A 20,818-nucleotide genomic window follows, 5' to 3' on the forward strand; every position below is an offset into this window, starting at 1 on the left:
AGGTAGATAATGCCTAAAGTCTGCCAATAGGAAAAAATAAACATTATATTGACAACCATTATTACAGCCTAATCCTTTGAGTTTTTATATGAAATGTGTATAATGCAAAAGCTCTGGTATGTCTTTGAGTGCACAGCAGCAGATAACTCCTGAGCAAGTATCTTCCTCTCCTTTAGACGTCTCTGCATTATAGGCCTACCGGCTGCAACATGAGGCAAATTGTACACTGGACTCTATTCCTTTGGAACCGAATATTTGTGACGCCCTGCTCGTTTCCTGCATTATAAGTCTCCCCTCTGTCCCTGGCATGAACAAGTCCACAGCGCCATCCACCTGGGCTACACATGAGATCATTGAGCTAATTTATATCAACGCCTGAGACAACCTGGCGAAGCCACTCGGCGCCCAGTGCGCATGCTCCACTCATTACCGTTCTGTTAGCAGAAGGAAATTATCGTTCTGTTAGCAGCAGGATATTATGCTGGCAGCACGATGGCGGATTAATAAGAGTCCCCCTTCAAAGACTTGCTAAACTTTGGGAATATCGATTTTTTCCACTCTAATGCAGTGCAACTGTTTTTCACAGGATTGCAACTACCTTTGAAAAAAAATACTGATAATTTGACCTATTTTATTGTATTATTTATACCAGCATTTCTTTAGAAAGTTTACACAAATACTGGAATGTTGAAAGCTATTGTGTAGGCTATATTTAAAGAAATACACTTTTAATAAAATACAAATATATGTTATTGGAATTACTCAATAGAGTCTGCAAAACTTAAATTGGTCTCTTGTGCTGGGCAACCGGTACTTATTGGGTTGTAATGAAAACACATTACTACCTGTTCCATACAAACTGCGTTGGGAAATACTCAGTCACATCTCTAACCAAATGGTTAGCTTTGGAGGTGGACTGTGTCGCACGGCCTGCTGCTGGCTTTCACTCCGCCCCCTCCATAGCCCCCAATGCAGTACACGGTAATAGACTGTACATGGGATACATATTGGCTTGTAGGGAGAACTTTTCTACCTGTCTCAGCTAAAGTGGGGTGGGAATTGCTGAGTAGGGTCTCTACTAACTGAATATGGTTAGTTTTGGAGGGGGACTGTGTCATACATATTCAACAACGCTTCGTTCTCCACTCCCTCCATAGCACCCAATACAGTACACTGTAATAGACTGTCCATATTGGCTTGTAGAGATAACCACTTTAGCTGAGACAGGTAGAAAAGTTATCTCCACCCTGCTACCACGAAAATACTTCCACCCTGCTACCATACAGCGGGTAAACAGCTGCACCATCGAGAGCATCCTGACTGGTTGCATCACCGCCTGGTATGGCAACTGCTCAGCCTCTGACCGCAAGGCACTACAGAGGGTAGTGCGTGCGGCCCAGTACATCACTGGGGCCAAGCTTCCTGCCATCCAGGACCTCTACACCAGGCGGTACCGGAGCATTAAGTCTAGGTCCAAAAGGCTTCTTAACAGCTTCTACCCCCAAGCCATAAGACTCCTGAACAGCTAACCAAATGGCTACCCCAACTATAAACAGCTGCTACTCTCTCTGTTTATTATCTATGCATAGTCACTTTACCTCTACCTCAATTACCTCCACTAACCTGTGCCCCAGCACATTGACTCTGTACCGGTACCCTTGTATATAGCCTCGGTACTGTTATTTTATTGCTGCTCTTTAATTATTTGTTATGTTTCTATCTTCTTCTTTTTTTCATTTTTCATTTTATTGATTTATTGTTTACTTCAGTTGATTTAGTAAACACTTTCTTAACAGTTATTTTTTCTTAAAACTGTATTGTTGGTTAAGGGCTTGTAAGTAAACATTTCACTGTAAGGTCTACACCTGTTGTATTCGGCGCATGTGACAAATAGCATTTGATTTGATTTGAAGTGGGGTGGGAAATACTCAGTAAATACTCAGCCAGCAGCAGGCCGTATATTTTCAATGAGTTATGCACATTGCAATGTTTTGAATAGCGGGCTTTTATTTTGAAGGTTTCGTCATTACCATACGAACATGACGTCATCATTTGTGCTGCTGGCAGAATACTGGTATAATACTGTCATGGCGCGGACGAGCTGTAGCAGGGGGTAAATCAGGAAGAGAAAGCGCTGTAAGTGGGTTAACACAGAAATTTGAACAAGTCTAGCGGTTTTTAGGGAAGAACCGAGTGGACGACTGCTGTCCCTTGTCGAGCACAACTGGCGCTGTTGCCGGACTTGAGCCACGTTTATGAGTTCTTGCTCATGACAGCGCTCTACCTGTCAAGCCTGCTGTGACAATAGCAAGTTCTTCTGCTGTAGCCTGGCTGGACTAGTGAAGAAATGAAAGTCGCAGGTGCCTCTTAAATTTTGACAAACGGGAGGAAAGGCAAGGTCTCTGCGACTTGCCTGTAGAACCAATCTTATTAAGCCGGTCCATTGTAGTGAACAGTTTTGGATGCATTATTTCATTCGCCTCCCTATCAAGTTTCCGACCGGGGGAGAGGAGTTCTATATGGAAACGTAGTGACAACTCCAATGTCGCGGTGTCATCGACTAGAAATCCAGCCCTCGTGCGCCTGTGCCTCTCGCGGACTACAAAACATATGTTGTTGACTCGAAGGCTTATTTTGTGAACTGTTTTGAATGGGGAGGGAAATATTTTCGTTGTTTACCTCCAGACTGTCGACATAACTGGAAAGAGGATACCATCGTTTTTTTCTTTCACCGACTTTACTGTATCCCATTACCGTCTTTGGAGGTGAACAGGTGCCTTACCTGTTAACGCCACCTGTCCTCCTGTAGCAATGGCTAGCGAGGAGACGCCTGGTGGTGCTGGGCGACCAGCGGGGCAAGGTGATGGAGCGGCAGCGGTGTCGCTCAACCCTGGGATCCCTATCCGAGGAATCAAAATGAAATTCGCTGTCCTCGCCGGTCTGGTGGAAGTTGGGGAAGTTTCCAACCGGGACATTGTGGAGACCGTCTTCAACCTGGTAAGCTGATTATCGGAAGCCACACTCTAATCTAAATAGTCCCTGGAAACCGTCCATAGAGGATCATGTTACACGTAGCTCTGTCTACCAACCTGCCTTTTCTATCTTTCTGGTACACCTTAGGCTACCTCCTGGCCACAATGTATGTTTATAATGAAGGCTATATTGTGACTAGGCTACTTCATTAGCTAGCCTACTATATGATCCAATAGCTGAGTGCATAATATTTACTTTCCATGATGAGGTAAGTAGAGTAGTAGGCTATGCGGACCTAGGCTATAGCCTAGTAATTAGAAATGTGTAGGCTAACGGTTTTCTTTGTAGAATTTGTATGGTGATGGAAATGCTATATTGGTTTTACAAATCATTACTTGGAAAAGCTTTGTAACCAACCAGTGAGGCATGATCACTGTTCATGTTATTCATACAGGATGATGGTTTCCAATAGTTTTTTCCACCATTAATTTTTTAGAAACACTTAAAATAAATCAAATTTTATTTGTCACATACACATGTTTAGCAGATGTTATTGCGGGTGTAGCGAAATGCTTGTGCTTCTATCTCCGATAGTGCAGTAATATCTAACGAGTAATATCTAACAATTTGACAACATATACCCAATACACACAAATCTAGTAAGGAATGGAATTTAAGAATGTATACATATATGGACAAGCAATGACAGAGCGGCATGGACTAAGATAGTAGAATATTATAGAATAGAATACAGTATATACATATGAGATGAGTAGTGCAAGATATGTAAACATTATTAAAGTGACTAGTGTTCCATTTCTTAAAGTGGCCAGTGATTTCAATAGGCAGCAGCAGCCTCTAATGTGCTAGTGATGGCTATTTAACAGTCTGATAGCCTTGAGATAGAAGCTGTTTTTCATTCTCTCGGTCCCAGCTTTGATGCACCTGTACTGACCTCGCCTTCTGGATGATAGCGAGGTGAGCAGGCAGTGGCTCGGGTGGTTGATGTCCTTAATGATCTATTTGGCCTTCCTGTGACATCGGGTGCTGTAGGTGTCTTGGAGGGCGGGTAGTTTGCCACCGGTAATGCGTTCGGCAGACCGCACCACACTCTGGAGAGCCCTGCGGTTGCGGGCGGTGCAGTTGCCGTACCAGGCGGTGATACAGCCCAACAGGATGCTCTCAATTGTGCATCTGTAAAAGTTTGTGAGGGTTTTAGGTGCCAAGCCAAATTTCTTCAGCCTCTTGAGGTTGAAGAGGCTCTGTTGCACCTTCTTCACCACACTGTCTGCGTGGGTGGACCATTTCAGTTTGTCAGTGATGTGTACGCCAAGGAACTTGAAGCCTCCACCTTCTCCACTGTGGTCCCGTCGATGTGGATAGGGGGGTGTGCCCTCTGCTGTTTCCTGAAGTCCACGATAATCTCCTTTGTTTTGTTGATGTTGAGTGAGAGGTTATTTTCCTGGCACCACACTCCCAGAGCCCTCACCACCTCCCTGTAGGCGGTCTCGTCATTGTTGGTAATCAAGCCTACTACTGTTGTGTCGTCTGCAAACTTGATGATTGAGTTGGAGGTGTGCTTGGCCACGCAGTCATGGGTGAACAGGGAGTACAGGAGGGGGCTGAGCACGCACCCTTGTGGGGCCCCAGTGTTGAGGATCAGCGAAGGGGAGTTTCCTACCTGCACAGGGCTTTGAGCTTAATGATGAGCTTGGAGGGTACTATGGTGTTGAATGAACAGCTTTCTTACATAGGTATTCCTCTTGTCCAGATGGGATAGGGCAGTGTGCAGTGTGATGGCGATTGCATTGTCTGTGGATCTATTGGGGCGGTAAGCAAATTTAAGTGGGTCTAGGGTGACAGGTAAGGTAGAGGTGATATGATCCTTGACTCTCAAAGCACTTCATGATGACAGAGGTGAGTGCTACGGGACGATAGTCATTTAGTTCAGTTACCTTTGCTTTCTTGGGTACAGGAACTATGGTGGCCATATTGAAGCATGTGGGAACAGCAGACTGGGAAAGGGAGAGATTTGAATATGTCCGTAAACACACCAGCCAGCTGGTCTGCGCATGCTCTGAGGACGCGGCTAGGGATGCCGTCTGGGCCGGCAGCCTTGCGGGGGTTAACATGCTTAAATGTCTTACTCACGTCGGCCACAGAGAAGGAGAAGCCACAGTCCTTGGTAGTGGGCCACGTCGTTATCCTCAAAGCGGGCGAAGAAGGTGTTAAGCTTGTATGGAAGTGAGACGTCAGTGTCGGCGATGTGGCTGGTTTTCCTTTTGTAGTCCGTGATTTTCTGTAGACCCTGCCACATACGTCTCGTGTCTGAGCCGTTGAATTGCTACTCCACTTTGTCTCTATACTGACGTTTTGCCAGTTTAATTGCCTTGCGGAGTGAGTAGTTACACTGTTTGTATTCTGCCATATTCCCAGTCACCTTGCCATGGTTAAATGCGGTGGTTCGCGCTTTCAGTTTTGCGCGAATGCTGCCATCTATCCACGGTTTCTGGTTAGGGTAGGTTTTAATAGTCACAGTTGGCACAACATCACCTATACAGTTCCTGATAAACTCAGTCACCGTTTCAGTGTATTGGTCTAAATTATTTTCGCAAGATACCCGGAACATATCCCAGTCCGCGTGATCAAAACAATCTTGATGTGTGGATTCCGATTGGTCAGACCAGCGTTGAATAGTCCTTAGCACGGGTACTTCCTGTTTTGAGTTTCTGCCTATAGGAAGGGAGGAGCAAAATGGAGTCGTAAATAAGGTCTGTGTTTTGTGTAGGCTTTCTCTGGCGTGACGTTTTGATAACCATGTAAATCTCTCTCGGACAAGGTGACTTGTATCAATATATTCGGCTCTATTTACTCTCAGATTCGAAAAATGCTAATTAGCATGATAGTAAACATCATGCAAAACTACAAATCCCTGCAACCTTCTGCACATCATCTCAAGCTGACACCTTTGCTAACAGGTATTGTCAATTTAAAACTTGGACAAGACAGTTGACAGAATTGTCAATTTAAAGAAATATAGCCAATTTATTCATTACTACTATAGCAAACATTAGATAGTTCATCCAGAGATTCTTATCTTTGCCTTGATTCGGCAGTCTCGTCCAGATCATCATGGCATTTGTAGTTCTTTATGATAGCCACATTAGCAGCTAATTAGCATTTTATTTTTGTGTGGTAAATACAGGCGAATATAGTAATAAAAGTCACCTTGTCCTAGAGAGATTTACACGGTTATCAAAACGTCACGCCAAGGTATGCCTACACGAAACACAGCCCTCATTTGAAGTGTCTCTAAAATCCCCTATGGGAAAGATGAATGGTGGAAAAACGATTGGAACCATTTCCCTGTTTGACCGCTAGATTTGATGGGTATTATGACTAATACTGTGGTACTCTATAGGTACCAAAGTGTCATCTTAGTGACACTTTAGTAACAGTCCTATAGTGGGAGTGTAATCATTTTACATTTTTACATTTTAGTCATTTAGCAGACGCTCTTATCCAGAGCGACTTACAGTTAGTGAGTGCATACATTTTCATACTGGCCCCCCGTGGGAATCGAACCCACAACAAGTGCCTACTTGTTGGACTATAATTATATGGGAAGAGGGCCTACCTAATATAATCTCTCTGTCATGATTTCAATTTGTTTAAAAGAGGTGTGTCATATTTCAGGATAGTCTGCTCAAATTGCACAATATTATTCCAAGGTGCCTCCACAAGGTCTTTCACACAGCTCTCTGTCGCTGTTTTTGTCTCTCTGTTTCTCTCTCTCTCTCTCTCTCTCTCTCTCTCTCTCTCTCTCTCTCTCTCTCTCTCTCCTCCCCATTGATTGGCTGTTGGCTGCAGACAGGGGTTGTGAAATGAATTACATTGAGGCTCAGGTCTAGGAATGAATGAAACTAATAAGGAAGTAAGAGGATAGGCTAGTGAGGCTAGTGAGTCGCTGAAGCAGAGCATGGAGGGTTAAGTGGAAAAAGAGCAGGTAAGGGTGGCAGTTAGAACGGGAGGAGGAACTGGCAAAACTGCTTTGTCACTGTGGCAACACAATGGAGTCTCTCACACACACACACACACACACACACAAACACAAACACAGGCTGAGGCTCATCCTCAGTCATCGCAGTAGGCTCCCTCACACCTGCTGGCAAGGACAGGGGTGGTGCGGCACTGTAACCTCCCCACTTGCCTGCCTCCCTCCCCACGTGAACACTAAACTCCCTCATGGAGTCAGCCAGTCAGCCCTCACCCTCAGGTAGCCGCGAGGAAAGTGGGTAAGAGTCTGGCTGCTGGAACAAGGCCTTAGCATTTAGAATGCTGTTTCAAATGTCATGCCAAGGATAGAAATCCAACCATTCTTTTTTTTTTGGAGGAGGAGGAAGGGGGTGTCAAACATTTTTTCTGTCTTTCACAGTGGTACTAGTTTTATGCAACCTAGTGTTTCCGAGCTCTGTTTTCAGCTTTGTGCTGCTGGCCTGCACAGTGGGAGATAAACCCAGAAATATTATCCCTCCAGCGACATGTCTATTATAAAGTGCATATTCATGATCATTTCTTTATCCAGAGAGAAGACATAATTGCGGTACACAGAAATGAGCAGTAGAGACAACCTGCCAGGTCTCCAATGTGCCAGAGTGAGGGGATCTCTCAGGCTGTGGGTGCATCCCAAATGGCACCCTATTCCCTACATACGACATCACTTTTGACCAGAGCCATATCGGGCCTAGTTCAAAAGTAGTGCACTATATAGGGAATAGGGTGCCATTTGGGACGCAGCCTGATTCCCTGGGCCTACTGATGCATTTGTACCCGACCTGTCTCCCCTCCATTCCCTCTTGTTTGTTTAGCATGGCCAATGACATTTGAGGTTTTTGAGACATGGCACTTTGCATTTCATGCTCTGTGCTCTTCTTTCTGATCTCTCCTTGTGCTCGCTCTCTCGCTCGCTCTCTCTCTCTCTCTCTCTCTCTCTCTCTCGCTCTCTCTCTCTCTCTCTCTCTCTCTCTCTCTCTCTCTCTCTCTCTCTCGCTCTCGCTCTCGCTCTCGCTCTCGCTCTCGCTCTCGCTCTCGCTCTCGCTCTCGCTCTCGCTCTCGCTCTCGCTCTCGCTCTCGCTCTCTCTCTCTCTACCGCCCTCCTTCAGCTGGATTTATCATAGAGGCCTGAACCTCTTCTCTCCAGAAGTGGCTAATTTGCAGTCGCTCCACGGATGACTCACACACCCATTGTTAGGTCAAAGGGAAAATGAATTTGTCCTCGAACAAGTCTCTCGCAAATGAATAGGATATCCAGCCAGACTTAGGACAGTGCATGGGATCCTCTGTATGGTCCTCTGTGGTCCTCTGTAGCTCAGCTGGTAGAGCACGGCGCTTGAAACGCCAAGGTAGTGGGTTCGATCCCCGGGACCACCCATACACAAAAATGTATGCACGCATGACTGTAAGTCGCTTTGGATAAAAGCGTCTGCTAAATGGCATAATATTATTATTATTATTATGGGATCATGGGTAGCATAGCATTCTGTGGTCTGAATTAGGGCTGTCCCCTACAAAAAAAAATCTTGGTCGACCAAGAGTCGTCTGTTCTTTCAACCAATCGATGTGTCATATATAGACACATCCTATGTGTTTTAATCAAATCAACTATATGCACTGAGCTTGTCTGATGCTTTAAGCGCACTTTTTGATGAAATAATTAAGACACACAAATGACTAGAGAGAGTCCGACCCAATTGATTTGTTTGTGCTCAGACTTGCTGTGCAGTGTTAAAAAAGGACAGCGAGTGACTGTGTGACTAGCACCCATTGTCTCTCTCTCCTCCATGCTGCAGCGACCACTACAGAACTTCAACAGTGTTTATCGTGCTGTCCATGTTGCTGAAGCTGCAACATAATTACAGCCATTTCTGACTGAAAAGATATTACCGAAATCCCTCATTTGTTTAGGAAAAACATTCCCTATTCCCTCAACCCTTGCTCTCTTTAAGTGACACATGTATGCATCGCATGCACCTGACCAATAGGGCCTGACCTATAGCATATCATAATCACATCAATAAATTGGTTATAGCAAACTCCGAACACATGCGACAGCAAAACGGATACAGAGTACGTGACAAATAAACTCAAAACAGGGGAATGTACTTACTGGTTGCTTAGGAGGTAAAGGGGAAGTCGGATGTGTGGAATACATTTGACTAGTTGTGGAAAATACTGGAGATCAAGAAAAAGAAGGGGATGAGTAAGTGCTGCGTCATGATATGTGTGCCAAACAGGTGCTGTTAGATTACAATATCATTTTTCTGACCGTTTGGAACAATGTAAACAACACTAAATAAATGATAAGGTTACCAGAGAGTCTGTTGTAATGTTTTTTTGTAAAGCCTTTATTACAGCAAAGACCAAAAACAGTCGCAATTTCAGAAATGGAACGGTTTATTTGTTGTTTACGCTAGTTATTCAAGGGTCGCTTTATTTTATTTTAAAACGAAAATGCTTGATTGTATTTAAAATCATGAATGACGTGATGGCGTGTGATGACATGAACAAATGAATGATTGATTGATACAGTAGCCTGTATATGTATTGAATTATAGGCCTAAGTAAGTTACGGTATTAATAATAATAATATGCCATTTAGCAGACGCGTTTATCCAAAGCGACTTACAGTCTGTGCTCTTTGGCCTATAGCTCGATGGTGGTTATACAACATTTACATTTTACATTTTAGTCATTTAGCAGACGCTCTTATCCAGAGCGACTTACAGGTAGTGAGTGCATACATTATTATTTGTTTATATTTTTTCATACTGGCCCCCCATGGGAATCGAACCCACAACCCTGGCGTTGCAAACACCATGCTCTACCAACTGAGCTACATCCCTGCCGGCCATTCCCTCCCATACCCTGGACGACGCTGGGCCAATTGTGCGCCGCCCCATGGGTCTCCCAGTCGCGGCCGGCTACGACAGAGCCTGGATTCAAACCAGGATCTCTAGTGGCACAGCTAGCACTGCGATGCAGTGCCTTAGACCACTGCGCCACTCGGGAGGCCATACAAGGCTGCGATACTAAGCCTACTAATGATAAAGACATTACTTATTATTATTATTATTATTAAGATGATCATAATAATAATAATAATAATAATGGTAATAATAACAATAAGAAGGAGATCAAGAAAAAGGAGGGTTATTATTATAATAAATATAATATTTCTGACAATTTGAAAGATTGTAAACAACACTAAATAAATTATAAGTAGTACCAGAGAGGCTGTTCTAACGAAAAAAAAAAAAGTGTAAAGCCTTTATTACAGCATAGAAATAAATGGACCAGTCCACTCAAACAGGCGCGAATCAGACACGTGTCTTGTACACCATGAAATTATTATACGTTTTTGCTACTGCTCGACTAAAGAATTCTCGGTCGACCAACAGCCTATCGACCAAACAATCGACCAGTCGACTAAATAGTTTCAGCCCTAGTCTGAATGGAGAAGATCATCATGTCAGGACCTGTGTCTGTATCCGTAAAGTGTCTTAAGAGTAGGAGGACTGATCTAGGATCAGTGATACTGTTTTAGATCATATTAAATACTGTTATATGGACACTCCTACTATAGCTATGTTTCCATCCAATTGGCGACAGATTTTCATGCAAATATTCTAAAATCCGCATAAAGAAAATATGCGCATTTTCCCACCAGTGGTGTTTACCGAACTGACTTGTTGCGGATAAAAATCAGTGCGTGATGACGTAGTGCACAAAAAAAGTACTTTTTCGTACCAAATAAAAATCGAAAGTTCATTGTGTTTCCATTGCATTTTCTCTACCGATAGTTTTGTCACAAACTGTTGCGTTATATAGTGTATGTGCCAACTCTGGGCTTGGCACGTGCGCTCTAGCCAACAGCTGGCAGATACAGTGTGGGTAGGCTAGTCTACATGATGAGATTATTATGGATAAGATCGAGAATATTTGTATTTGTCAAATGGCAGTGAAGCATCGATCATTTTTTTTATGCGTGAAAAACTCTGCGTTAACACGACCCCTGCATTATGGACAATAGCTAGGCCTAGCTATAGGTCTACCTCAGGAGGTCAGTCAGCCCAGGCAGCTTGATTTAATGGAACCTCCCCAGTCAGTGGAAGCTGACTCGTACGCCCCTCTGGCTCTGCTCTGTAAACCATTGACTAAATGCAGAACTCTTTGGGGCTCAGAATGACTAACCCTACTGGGCTCTGCTCTGACACTGGAGATGGGGGATTTGGCTCTGTGGAATGTCACCTGGGTTTTACTCCAAGCCAGGTCAGTATGGCTGGGCAGACCCATGATAGCTTTTTGTAGTGGTTGTCACGGAAACCATGCATGAGAACAGGCAATCAGGTTCCCAATCAGGTTCTCCTCTTCCTGATACTGTGGAGTAGGTGAAGTTTCCCCTAGACGCTGATCTTGGGTCCGTTTTGTATTTTCCTCATTAATAGTTAAGGTTAGGATTGGGGGAAGGGGAAGCTGATCCTAGATCTGTACTTAGGCAAAACCCCTGAGCTAATACTGTAGTGGATATCCCTGTGCTTCCTGGTCAAGGTTGTTAGAGTATTTTGTGCAAATGTGTATTCATTTTTTATTTCAATTCTCATGCAGAGGGACATGGCCCTTCCTTGTTGCACGTTGTGCTTTTATCCATAATTAATATATTTCTGACCTTTTATTTGAGTTTGTTCGTAGGCGTCTCTGTCTGAATCCAATTATTGCATTCAGTCTTAATAGATTAACAGCTCCTTTTGTCTCAGATCTCATAAATATTTCACCCTGCGCTCCTGTATTCAGTTTCCTCAGTAGAATATCATAGGCAGCTGAGCTGCATGTATTCAGTTTCCTCAGTATAATATCATAGGCAGCTGAGCTGCATGTATTCAGTTTCCTCAGTAGAATATCATAGGCAGCTGAGCTGCATGTATTCAGTTTCCTCAGTAGAATATCATAGGCAGCTGAGCTGCATGTATTCAGTTTCCTCAGTAGAATATCATAGGCAGCTGAGCTGCATGTATTCAGTTTCCTCAGTAGAATATCATAGGCAGCTGAGCTGCATGTAACAGACACCCTGTTTCTTTACCTGAATCCTGACTTTCAGCGTCTCTACTTAATTGACTGTGGCAGAATCAATCCATTTTTTATTTTGAGATGTCATCAGGCTTTCTTTTTCTTTCTTGTGTGTGTGTGTGTGTGTGCGCACCGAACATACAGATGTGGCGTCGTCAGTCGCTTGTTTCTCCTGTTCTGTTGGGGTGATATTGATGACGGGGTCCTTCTCAGAGGCAGGCTGCCTGTCAGGAGAGAAATGAGGTGCTCCAAACTAGAGCATCTCCTCTCACAGCCACTTTAAATAGCACACACACACACACAATCACATAGTACAACTTCTACTGAGGGCACAGGGAAGGAACAAGGCTACTACTCTCTCCTTCTTTCTCTCTCAGATAACAAAGTCCTATCTGCTCCCTCTATTATCTGTCACACATCAGACTTATTCTACCTCTGCTCTTCTCTCTCTCTCTCTCTCTCTCTCTCTCTCTCTCGTCTCTACCAATGAGATTCAAGGCACTGTGGACTAGTATATCTCAAAGCAGCACAGCTCTTTACTCTGCTGCTCATCCCAATAGGATAGTTCTCTATTTTCTTTAAACACCTCCCTCCTGTCCTCTTCTCCTCCCTCCTTTAATATTCCCTCTTTTGAATTGTATCTGTCTGTGGATACAGAGTCAATCACACAAGCACTCCATGTCTTTGTGAGGCTGTGCTGTTTGACATTGCCTCGCTGTAACCTCCTCCCTCCTGACATAAATTGGGCTGAGAAAAACGTTTTATGATGTGAATGAAAGTCTAGTAGGCCTTCTGCTGCGGCTGCAATCATGTTGAAACGGACGCTTTTGAAGGCCTGAATATACTGTATTGTCACGCCCTACAGAACTCTAGCTAGTTTAGTCAGGGTGTGAATATTCTAGATTTGTATTTCTATGTTGGCAGGTGTGGTTCCCAATCAGAGGCAGCTGTCGCTCGTTGTCTCTGATTGGGAATCATACTTAGGCAGCCTTTTGGCACTGTCTAGTTGTGGGTTCTTGTTCCGTGTAAGGTTTGTTGTGTTGTACCTTTGGACTTCACGTTTCGTTTCCTTTGTTGTTTTGTCGTGTGTTTATCGTTAAATAAACATGTACGCATATCACGCTGCGCCTTGGTCCGACCCTTCTTTAAACAAACGTGACAGAAGAACCCACCAAACGAGGACCAAGCAGCGTGCCCAGGAGCAGCAGACACCCTGGACACAGGTGGAGGAGCAGAGAGTATGGACTTGGCGGGAGATAAGAGAGGATCTGGCAAGGCAGATGGAGGCCCTGAAAGGGATCAGGGTGGAGAAGGAGAGACAGCCCCAATATTCTTTAAACGAACGTGACATGTATCTAGTCCCAAACTGGTTTTAGTCAGTTCATGGTTTGAGACTATAATACTTGCATTTGCAACCCTTTGACTTGGCAGTGAGACACTCATTTGTAATTGGTCGCTAGGGTGCCAGTGATTTTTGTTGATGTTGCTTGTCATGTTAGTTTTTGGTTCACAATTAGCTTATTTATTTATTATAAAAAAATGTTTACCCCCTTTACTCCCCAATTGGTAGTTACAGTCTTGTCCCATCGCTGCAACTCCCGTATGGACTCTGGAGAGGCGAAGGTCGAGAGCTGTGTGTCCTCCGAAACACAACCCAGTCAAGCCGCACTGCTTCTTGACACAATGTACACTTAACCCGGAAACCAGCCGCACCAATGTGTTGGAGGAAACACCGTACACCTGGTGACCGTGTCAGCGTGCATTTGCCCGGCCCACCACAGGAGTCGCTACAGCGCGATGGGACAAGGATATCCCGGCCGGCCAAACCCTCCCCTAACCCGGACGATGCTGGGCCAATTGTGTGTCGCCTCATGGGTCTCCCAGTCGCGGCCGGCTGCGACACAGCCTGGTATCGAACCATGATCTGTAGTAACGCAGCTTTCACTGCGATGCAGTGCCTTAGACTGCTGCGCCACTCAGGAGGCCCTGGTTATCATAATTTATTCAAACTGCAATGGGTATGCAACAGAAAAAAATGGTCCGAAACCTTGGTTGAATCTTTGCGATGCGCAATTGTAATCATGTGCTTTTTGAAAAAACTTTTCTAAAGGCTTTCCCAAAAAACCTTCCCAATTTAAGTGTTGACTGCAAAGTACGCCTACCTGGCAGAATGATATCATGATGATTTGTTTTGCAAACTCTGCCATCACATGTAGCCTACACTGTACAAAAGCACTGCTAGCCAAACACAACGGTCTCTTGCTAGGCACGCAATTTAAAGGACAACTACACCCTCCACATTATTTTTTTCCAGACCTCAGAAATGGTCTCTTGATGTGGTTTAATAGGCGTTGTTGTTTAAGAAAGGGGGTTTGAAGGAGACCTTCAATACTGTAGACCCAAACTTGTTTTAGTCAGATCGCTATTGGGCCTCATTGTGTGTCCATTTTCTGCTTAACTACCATCATGGTGACTGGGCATTTATTTAGCCAACAGGAGAGCAGATAATCACCCACAGTGCTTCAGTCGTCCGCTCTATGTGCTGACAAACAGACAGACTGGGGGTCGGCTCAGAGGATTCAGTATTCTTAACGCCTTCACTATCCTCCGGTGGCTCTCTTTTCACTGTGAAGGGACCTCATAAAATGGAGCTGTCCATTACTTTGTCTGGTTTAGATGCTATTCAGCATTACTTCTGTGGCTGTGGTGTTATTGATTCTGGTTATGTGGGTTACGATGTTACTTCAGGTCAGACCTATAGAGGTCAAACGGGAAGCTATTTAAATTCAATAAGGTGACATTGTCTCCATGGTTACCACGGCAGCCCATCATTTCAAACGCTATTACATATATAATGCATTTTTGTTACCGCTTTTAAGAAGAAGATAAAATCTTATTCTTATTTAATGTTTCTCCCCTTCATTTTCATAAATGTTGACAAATGCCAACTTTCTATGCCAGTACAGGCTTACAGATTTCTAGCTACGCCATAGTTGTATATTGTATAGTCTATTTGAAATACAAACAGTGCCATCTACATAATGTTGGATGAATGGATCAGTCTGGATCAGTGTTAGGCCTAATACCCTTTATACTACTGTTGACAGTCAGTCCTCTAAACAGAATCCAGTCAGTCCTGTTGGCCTCGGCCACTTCTTCTCTGATCATTGTTATCCCTACAAACAAAGCCACTAACAGCCACCACCACCGCTTTTCACATCAATACAAACAAGCGTTAAGGAATGCTTCTGGCCATGCTAGAGGAAACACACAGAAACAGACTGGCAATGGATGGAAGACCCCCATACCACACAAAGCATTGAACCCTGCCCTAGAGTTAGGATGGTGACTAGTTACAGGAACAGTAGAATATCATTTAGGCTTATTTGATATGAAGTCAGTATCTGGTGTTTTTTTGTATCTCTTAAGTGGGCATCACTCAGTTGGGTAGTTGGTTTCCTACATCTTTCGCTTAGCTTAGCCCATATCTTTATTACTTTTCTGACTGTTATTGTAGTGGTTCACTTCTGACAGTTATTCTACATTGGTTTAAAAAGGGAAGTTCTCTTAAGTGAAGACTTTATCCAAGTCATTTGATATGAAGCCAACATGTTTTGGTTTGTAGCAAGCATTCAGTTTGTTAGTTTCTTCCAGCTCTGGCCTATATCCATGTCTTTGTTAAACTGGTACATTTCTGATTGTTATTCTAGTGGTTTAAACGGGGGGAAGTCCTCTCAGTGAAGAGTTTGTTCTGTGGATGCAGTCTGACTGTATCCTCCTCAGCTATCAGACTGACATCACCACACTCCAGAGGGCTTCTGGAGGGCACAGAGCAAGGACGAGATGCTGCTAGCTGCAGAGTGTGTGTGTGTGCGCATGGGTGTGTGTGGGTGCGTGCATGCGCACAGGCTTGTGGGTAGCTGTGTGTGTGGGTGGGTGTTTGCTCGTTGAATGCTGATGGGGGGGTCTTGAGGGGTTGTTTCTTCCAACCTCATCTCCATTGCAGCTGACTTTGTAATCATGACTTTCATGGTTTGTTGGAAGTACTAGGCTAATATCAGTGATGTCAGTCCCTAGAGTAGAGATGAGTGCCTGCCTGGAGTTGTAAAATTCCAGACATTTTAGTATGGATGACCTGAAAAGAGAAAGTGGAAGAACTTGTTTCCTTGTTTACTGTTTAAACTGCTAACAGGTAAGACCTGTTGCCCCTGCCCCTTTGGAGCTTTGGCTGCATCAGTGGATCAGTGACTGGACACACACCAAGGATGATATTACACAGAGGTCACAAAGAGGAAGGGCATTGACACACACCGCCACCATCATCTCTTCACAATATTAGCTTGATCGTCCCTGTGTCAATCTTTTATTTTATTTTTTATTTTATGTCACCATTTATTTAACCAGGTAGGCCAGTTGAGAACAAGTTCTCATTTACAACTGCGACCTGGCCAAGATAAAGCAAAGCAGTGCGATTAAAAACAACAACACAGAGTTACATATGGGGTAAACAAAACATAAAGTCAAAAATACCACAGAAAATATATATACAGTGTGTGCGAATGTAGTAAGTTATGGAGGTAAGGCAATAAATAGGCCATAGTGCAAAATAGTTAAAATTTTGTATAATACTGGAATGATAGATGTGCAAAAGATGATGTGCAAATAGAGATACTGGGGTGCAAATGAGCAAAATAAATAGCAATATGGGGATGAGGTAGTTGGGTGGGCTAATTTCAGAAAGGCTGTGTACAGGTGCAGTGATCGGTAAGCTGCTCTGACAACTGATGCTTAAATTTAGTGAGGGAGATAAGAGTCTCCAGCTTCAGAGATTTTTGCAGTTCGTTCCAGTCATTGGCAGCAGAGAACTGGAAGGAATGGCGGCCAAAGGAGGTGTTGGCTTTGGGGATGACCAATGAGATATACCTGCTGGAGCGCAGACTACGGGTGGGTGTTGCTATGGTGACCAGTGAGCTAAGATAAGACGGGGATTTGCCTAGCAGTGATTTATAGATGACCTGGAGCCAGTGGGTTTGGCGACGAATATGTAGTGAGGGCCAGCCAACAAGAGCGTACAGGTCACAATGGTGGGTAGTATATGGGGCTTTGGTGACAAAACGGATGGCACTGTGATAGACTACATCCAATTTGCTGAGTAGGGTGTTGGAGGCTATTTTGTAAAATGACATCGCCGAAGTCAAGGATCGGTAGGATAGTCAGTTTTACGAGGGCATGTTTGTCAGCATGAGTGAAGGAGGCTTTGTTGCGAAATAGGAATCCAATTCTAGATCTAACTTTTGATTGGAGATGCTTAATGTGAGTCTGGAAGGAGAGTTTAGTCTAACCAGACACCTAGGTATTTGTAGTTGTCCACATACTCTAGTCGGGTGGGCTGGTGCAAGCAGCGTTCGGTTGAAGAGCATGCATTTAGTTTTACTAGTGTTTAAGAGCAGTTTGAGGCTACGGAAGGAGTGTTGTATGGCATTGAAGCTCGTTTGGAGGTTTGTTAACACAGTGTCCAATGAAGGGCCAGATGTATACAAAATGGTGTCGTCCGCATAGAGGTGGATCCGAGCGTCACCAGCAGCAAGAGCGACATCATTGATATACACAGAGAATAAAGAAGGACGAATCCAAACACCGTCGCCGCACAGCGAAGCAACACAGTGAATAAAAGCAATATCAAACCCCCGACCTGCTAAACATCTCTCTCAGTAAGGGTTGTAATGATATGTAAATTATGTTTTGCAGGTCATGTATTTGTGTTGGGCTGCATTTTTTAAAAGCTTTGACTTTTTCAACCAAACACAGAAAGTGGAAAGTGCTCTCTTGAAAATGAGCCTCTTCCCTTAGTTAGTAATAAATAAAAAAATTGCACCCTATTCCCTACATAGTGCACTACATTTTACCACAGCCCTATGGGCCCTGGTCAAAAGTAGTGCACTAAGGAATAGGGTGTCAATAGGGACAAAGCCATTGCGTGGTGTCCATTAAGTGTTATTTTCCTGTCCTCAGGGCACAGTGATTCATGAGGCAAAGGCCTAGCTAAATCTGCAGTGGTATATTACCATTGTACTACTATTGCTATTTCAGGAATATAATATCAGAGCTGCATTAACGCCATTTATCACAGCCAGGGAGGTTTTTAATGCATTTCATTCATTGTATACAAGCTGCCAAGTTGACAAATCCAAAAGGAGCTTTTTTCAGTTGTATCTTCACCAGAGTCTCCCTCCAGCTATGCTTACTCATCTGTACAGACAGATTAAATCAATGTTGTTGCATTGAAGGGTGCGATTCGCTTTAAGAAAAACACATACAGTGGGGAAAAAAAGTATTTAGTCAGCCACCAATTGTGCAAGTTCTCCCACTTAAAAAGATGAGAGAGGCCTGTAATTTTCATCATAGGTACACGTCAACTATGACAGACAAAATGAGAAGAAAAAAAATCCAGAAAATCACATTGTAGGATTTTTAATGAATTTATTTGCAAATTATGGTGGAAAATAAGTATTTGGTCAATAACAAAAGTTTCTCAATACTTTGTTATATACCCTTTGTTGGCAATGACACAGGTCAAACGTTTTCTGTAAGTCTTCACAAGGTTTTCACACACTGTTGCTGGTATTTTGGCCCATTCCTCCATGCAGATCTCCTCTAGAGCAGTGATGTTTTGGGGCTGTCGCTGGGCAACACGGACTTTCAACTCCCTCCAAAGATTTTCTATGGGGTTGAGATCTGGAGACTGGCTAGGCCACTCCAGGACCTTGAAATGCTTCTTACGAAGCCACTCCTTCGTTGCCCGGGCGGTGTGTTTGGGATCATTGTCATGCTGAAAGACCCAGCCACGTTTCATCTTCAATGCCCTTGCTGATGGAAGGAGGTTTTCACTCAAAATCTCACGATACATGGCCCCATTCATTCTTTCCTTTACACGGATCAGTCGTCCTGGTCCCTTTGCAGAAAAACAGCCCCAAAGCATGATGTTTCCACCGCCATGCTTCACAGTAGGTATGGTGTTCTTTGGATGCAACTCAGCATTCTTTGTCCTCCAAACACGACGAGTTGAGTTTTTACCAAAAAGTTATATTTTGGTTTCATCTGACCATATGACATTCTCCCAATCCTCTTCTGGATCATCCAAATGCACTCTAGCAAACTTCAGACGGGCCTGGACATGTACTGGGACACGTCTCGCACTGCAGGATTTGAGTCCCTGGCGGCGTAGTGTGTTACTGATGGTAGGCTTTGTTACTTTGGTCCCAGCTCTCTGCAGGTCATTCACTAGGTCCCCCCGTGTGGTTCTGGGATTTTTGCTCACCATTCTTGTGATCATTTTGACCCCACGGGGTGAGATCTTGCGTGGAGCCCCAGATCGAGGGAGATTATCAGTGGTCTTGTATGTCTTCCATTTCCTAATAATTGCTCCCACAGTTGATTTCTTCAAACCAAGCTGCTTACCTATTGCAGATTCAGTCTTCCCAGCCTGGTGCAGGTCTACAATTTTGTTTCTGGTGTCCTTTGACGGCTCTTTGGTCTTGGCCATAGTGGAGTTTGGAGTGTGACCGTTTGAGGTTGTGGACAGGTGTCTTTTATACTGATAACAAGTTCAAACAGGTGCCATTAATACAGGTAACGAGTGGAGGACAGAGGAGCCTCTTAAAGAAGAAGTTACAGGTCTGCGAGAGCTAGAAATCTTGCTTGTTTGTAGGTGAGCAAATACTTATTTTCCACCATAATTTGCAAATAAATTCATAAAAAATCCTACAATGTGATTTTCTGGAATTTTTTCCTCAATTTGTCTGGCATAGTTGACGTGTACCTATGATGAAAATTACAGGCCTCTCTCATCTTTTTAAGTGGGAGAACTTGCACAATTGGTGGCTGACTAAATACTTTTTTTCCCCCACTGTACCTGCTCATCACTAGCCAAAGGCGACCAAGCACTCACACTGATGAAAAGCTCCTTTGTTGAGATGGGACTTTTAGACGGGATGTTTACGCGGGAGAGTTTATCCTTGCTCTGTGTGTGATATAGTCTAACAGATACACACTTCTGATTGGATTACATTGCCTTTATCATCGGTAGCTTGCTTACATTAGCCTACTAGCTACTTGATTGAATTAATACGACAGAGTGAGAGAGATCAGATGATAACAGGGGTACGTACACACACAGCTCTCCCAGACTCCAGTATAGGCCTTATGGTGACTCCTGATTCCACTGAGAGGTTGGGTTCAGCTCCGTGTTAAGATCAAACTCCTATTGACTGTCACCCGGTGCTTCAGAATGAATCTGTCCCTGATTAAGTGTTGATCGTCTGTAATAGAAGTGCTCTTTACAGCGAGACGAGGGCCGTCGGCGTAGCGCTCTAGTCGTAACCTAGCCGCCATGTCTTTACATACTAATTGCAGTGTGGCTTTTAGCGAGGGCCGGACGCCATTAGAGCTGTTATCGTTCCTGACACCTCGGCGACCTGAACGGTACCGGCGCGCTCAACCACAGCCCCGTGTAATTATCCCCCCTGAGTGGAGCGAGGCTGGCTGTCAGGCCTGTCCGTGGGAGAAGCTAACTCTAGCCAGACGTAATGCTCAGCTCACTCTGTTCCTATGATACGCTTTGGTTGCTTCTGTTGTCGGTCTCGTAGTGCGACTTTCATTCATTGTGTTTCAAGCAGACTGACTCATCATTGTAAGAATTGTATCCTCATGTACATTTACATTT

General features: G+C 44.0%; 1 protein-coding gene across 1 annotated transcript in view; it reads left to right on the forward strand.

The window, feature by feature from the left end:
• Positions 1–2,066: 2,066 nt before the first annotated feature.
• LOC311109953 (lipopolysaccharide-responsive and beige-like anchor protein) overlaps positions 2,067–20,818 on the forward strand; it is a gene marked incomplete at its 3' end in the record, with an annotated part of 160,036 nt that continues 141,284 nt past the window's right edge. The window contains exon 1 of the mRNA XM_084188470.1: positions 2,067–2,997. Within this exon, the coding sequence (XP_084044596.1) occupies positions 2,812–2,997 (186 nt within the window). The 5' untranslated portion in view covers positions 2,067–2,811. The remainder of the gene's footprint in view (positions 2,998–20,818) is intronic.

The sequence above is a fragment of the Coregonus lavaretus genome (assembly GCF_964263955.1).
Source record: "Coregonus lavaretus genome assembly, contig: SUPER_35_unloc_1, whole genome shotgun sequence".
NCBI lineage: Eukaryota > Metazoa > Chordata > Actinopteri > Salmoniformes > Salmonidae > Coregonus > Coregonus lavaretus.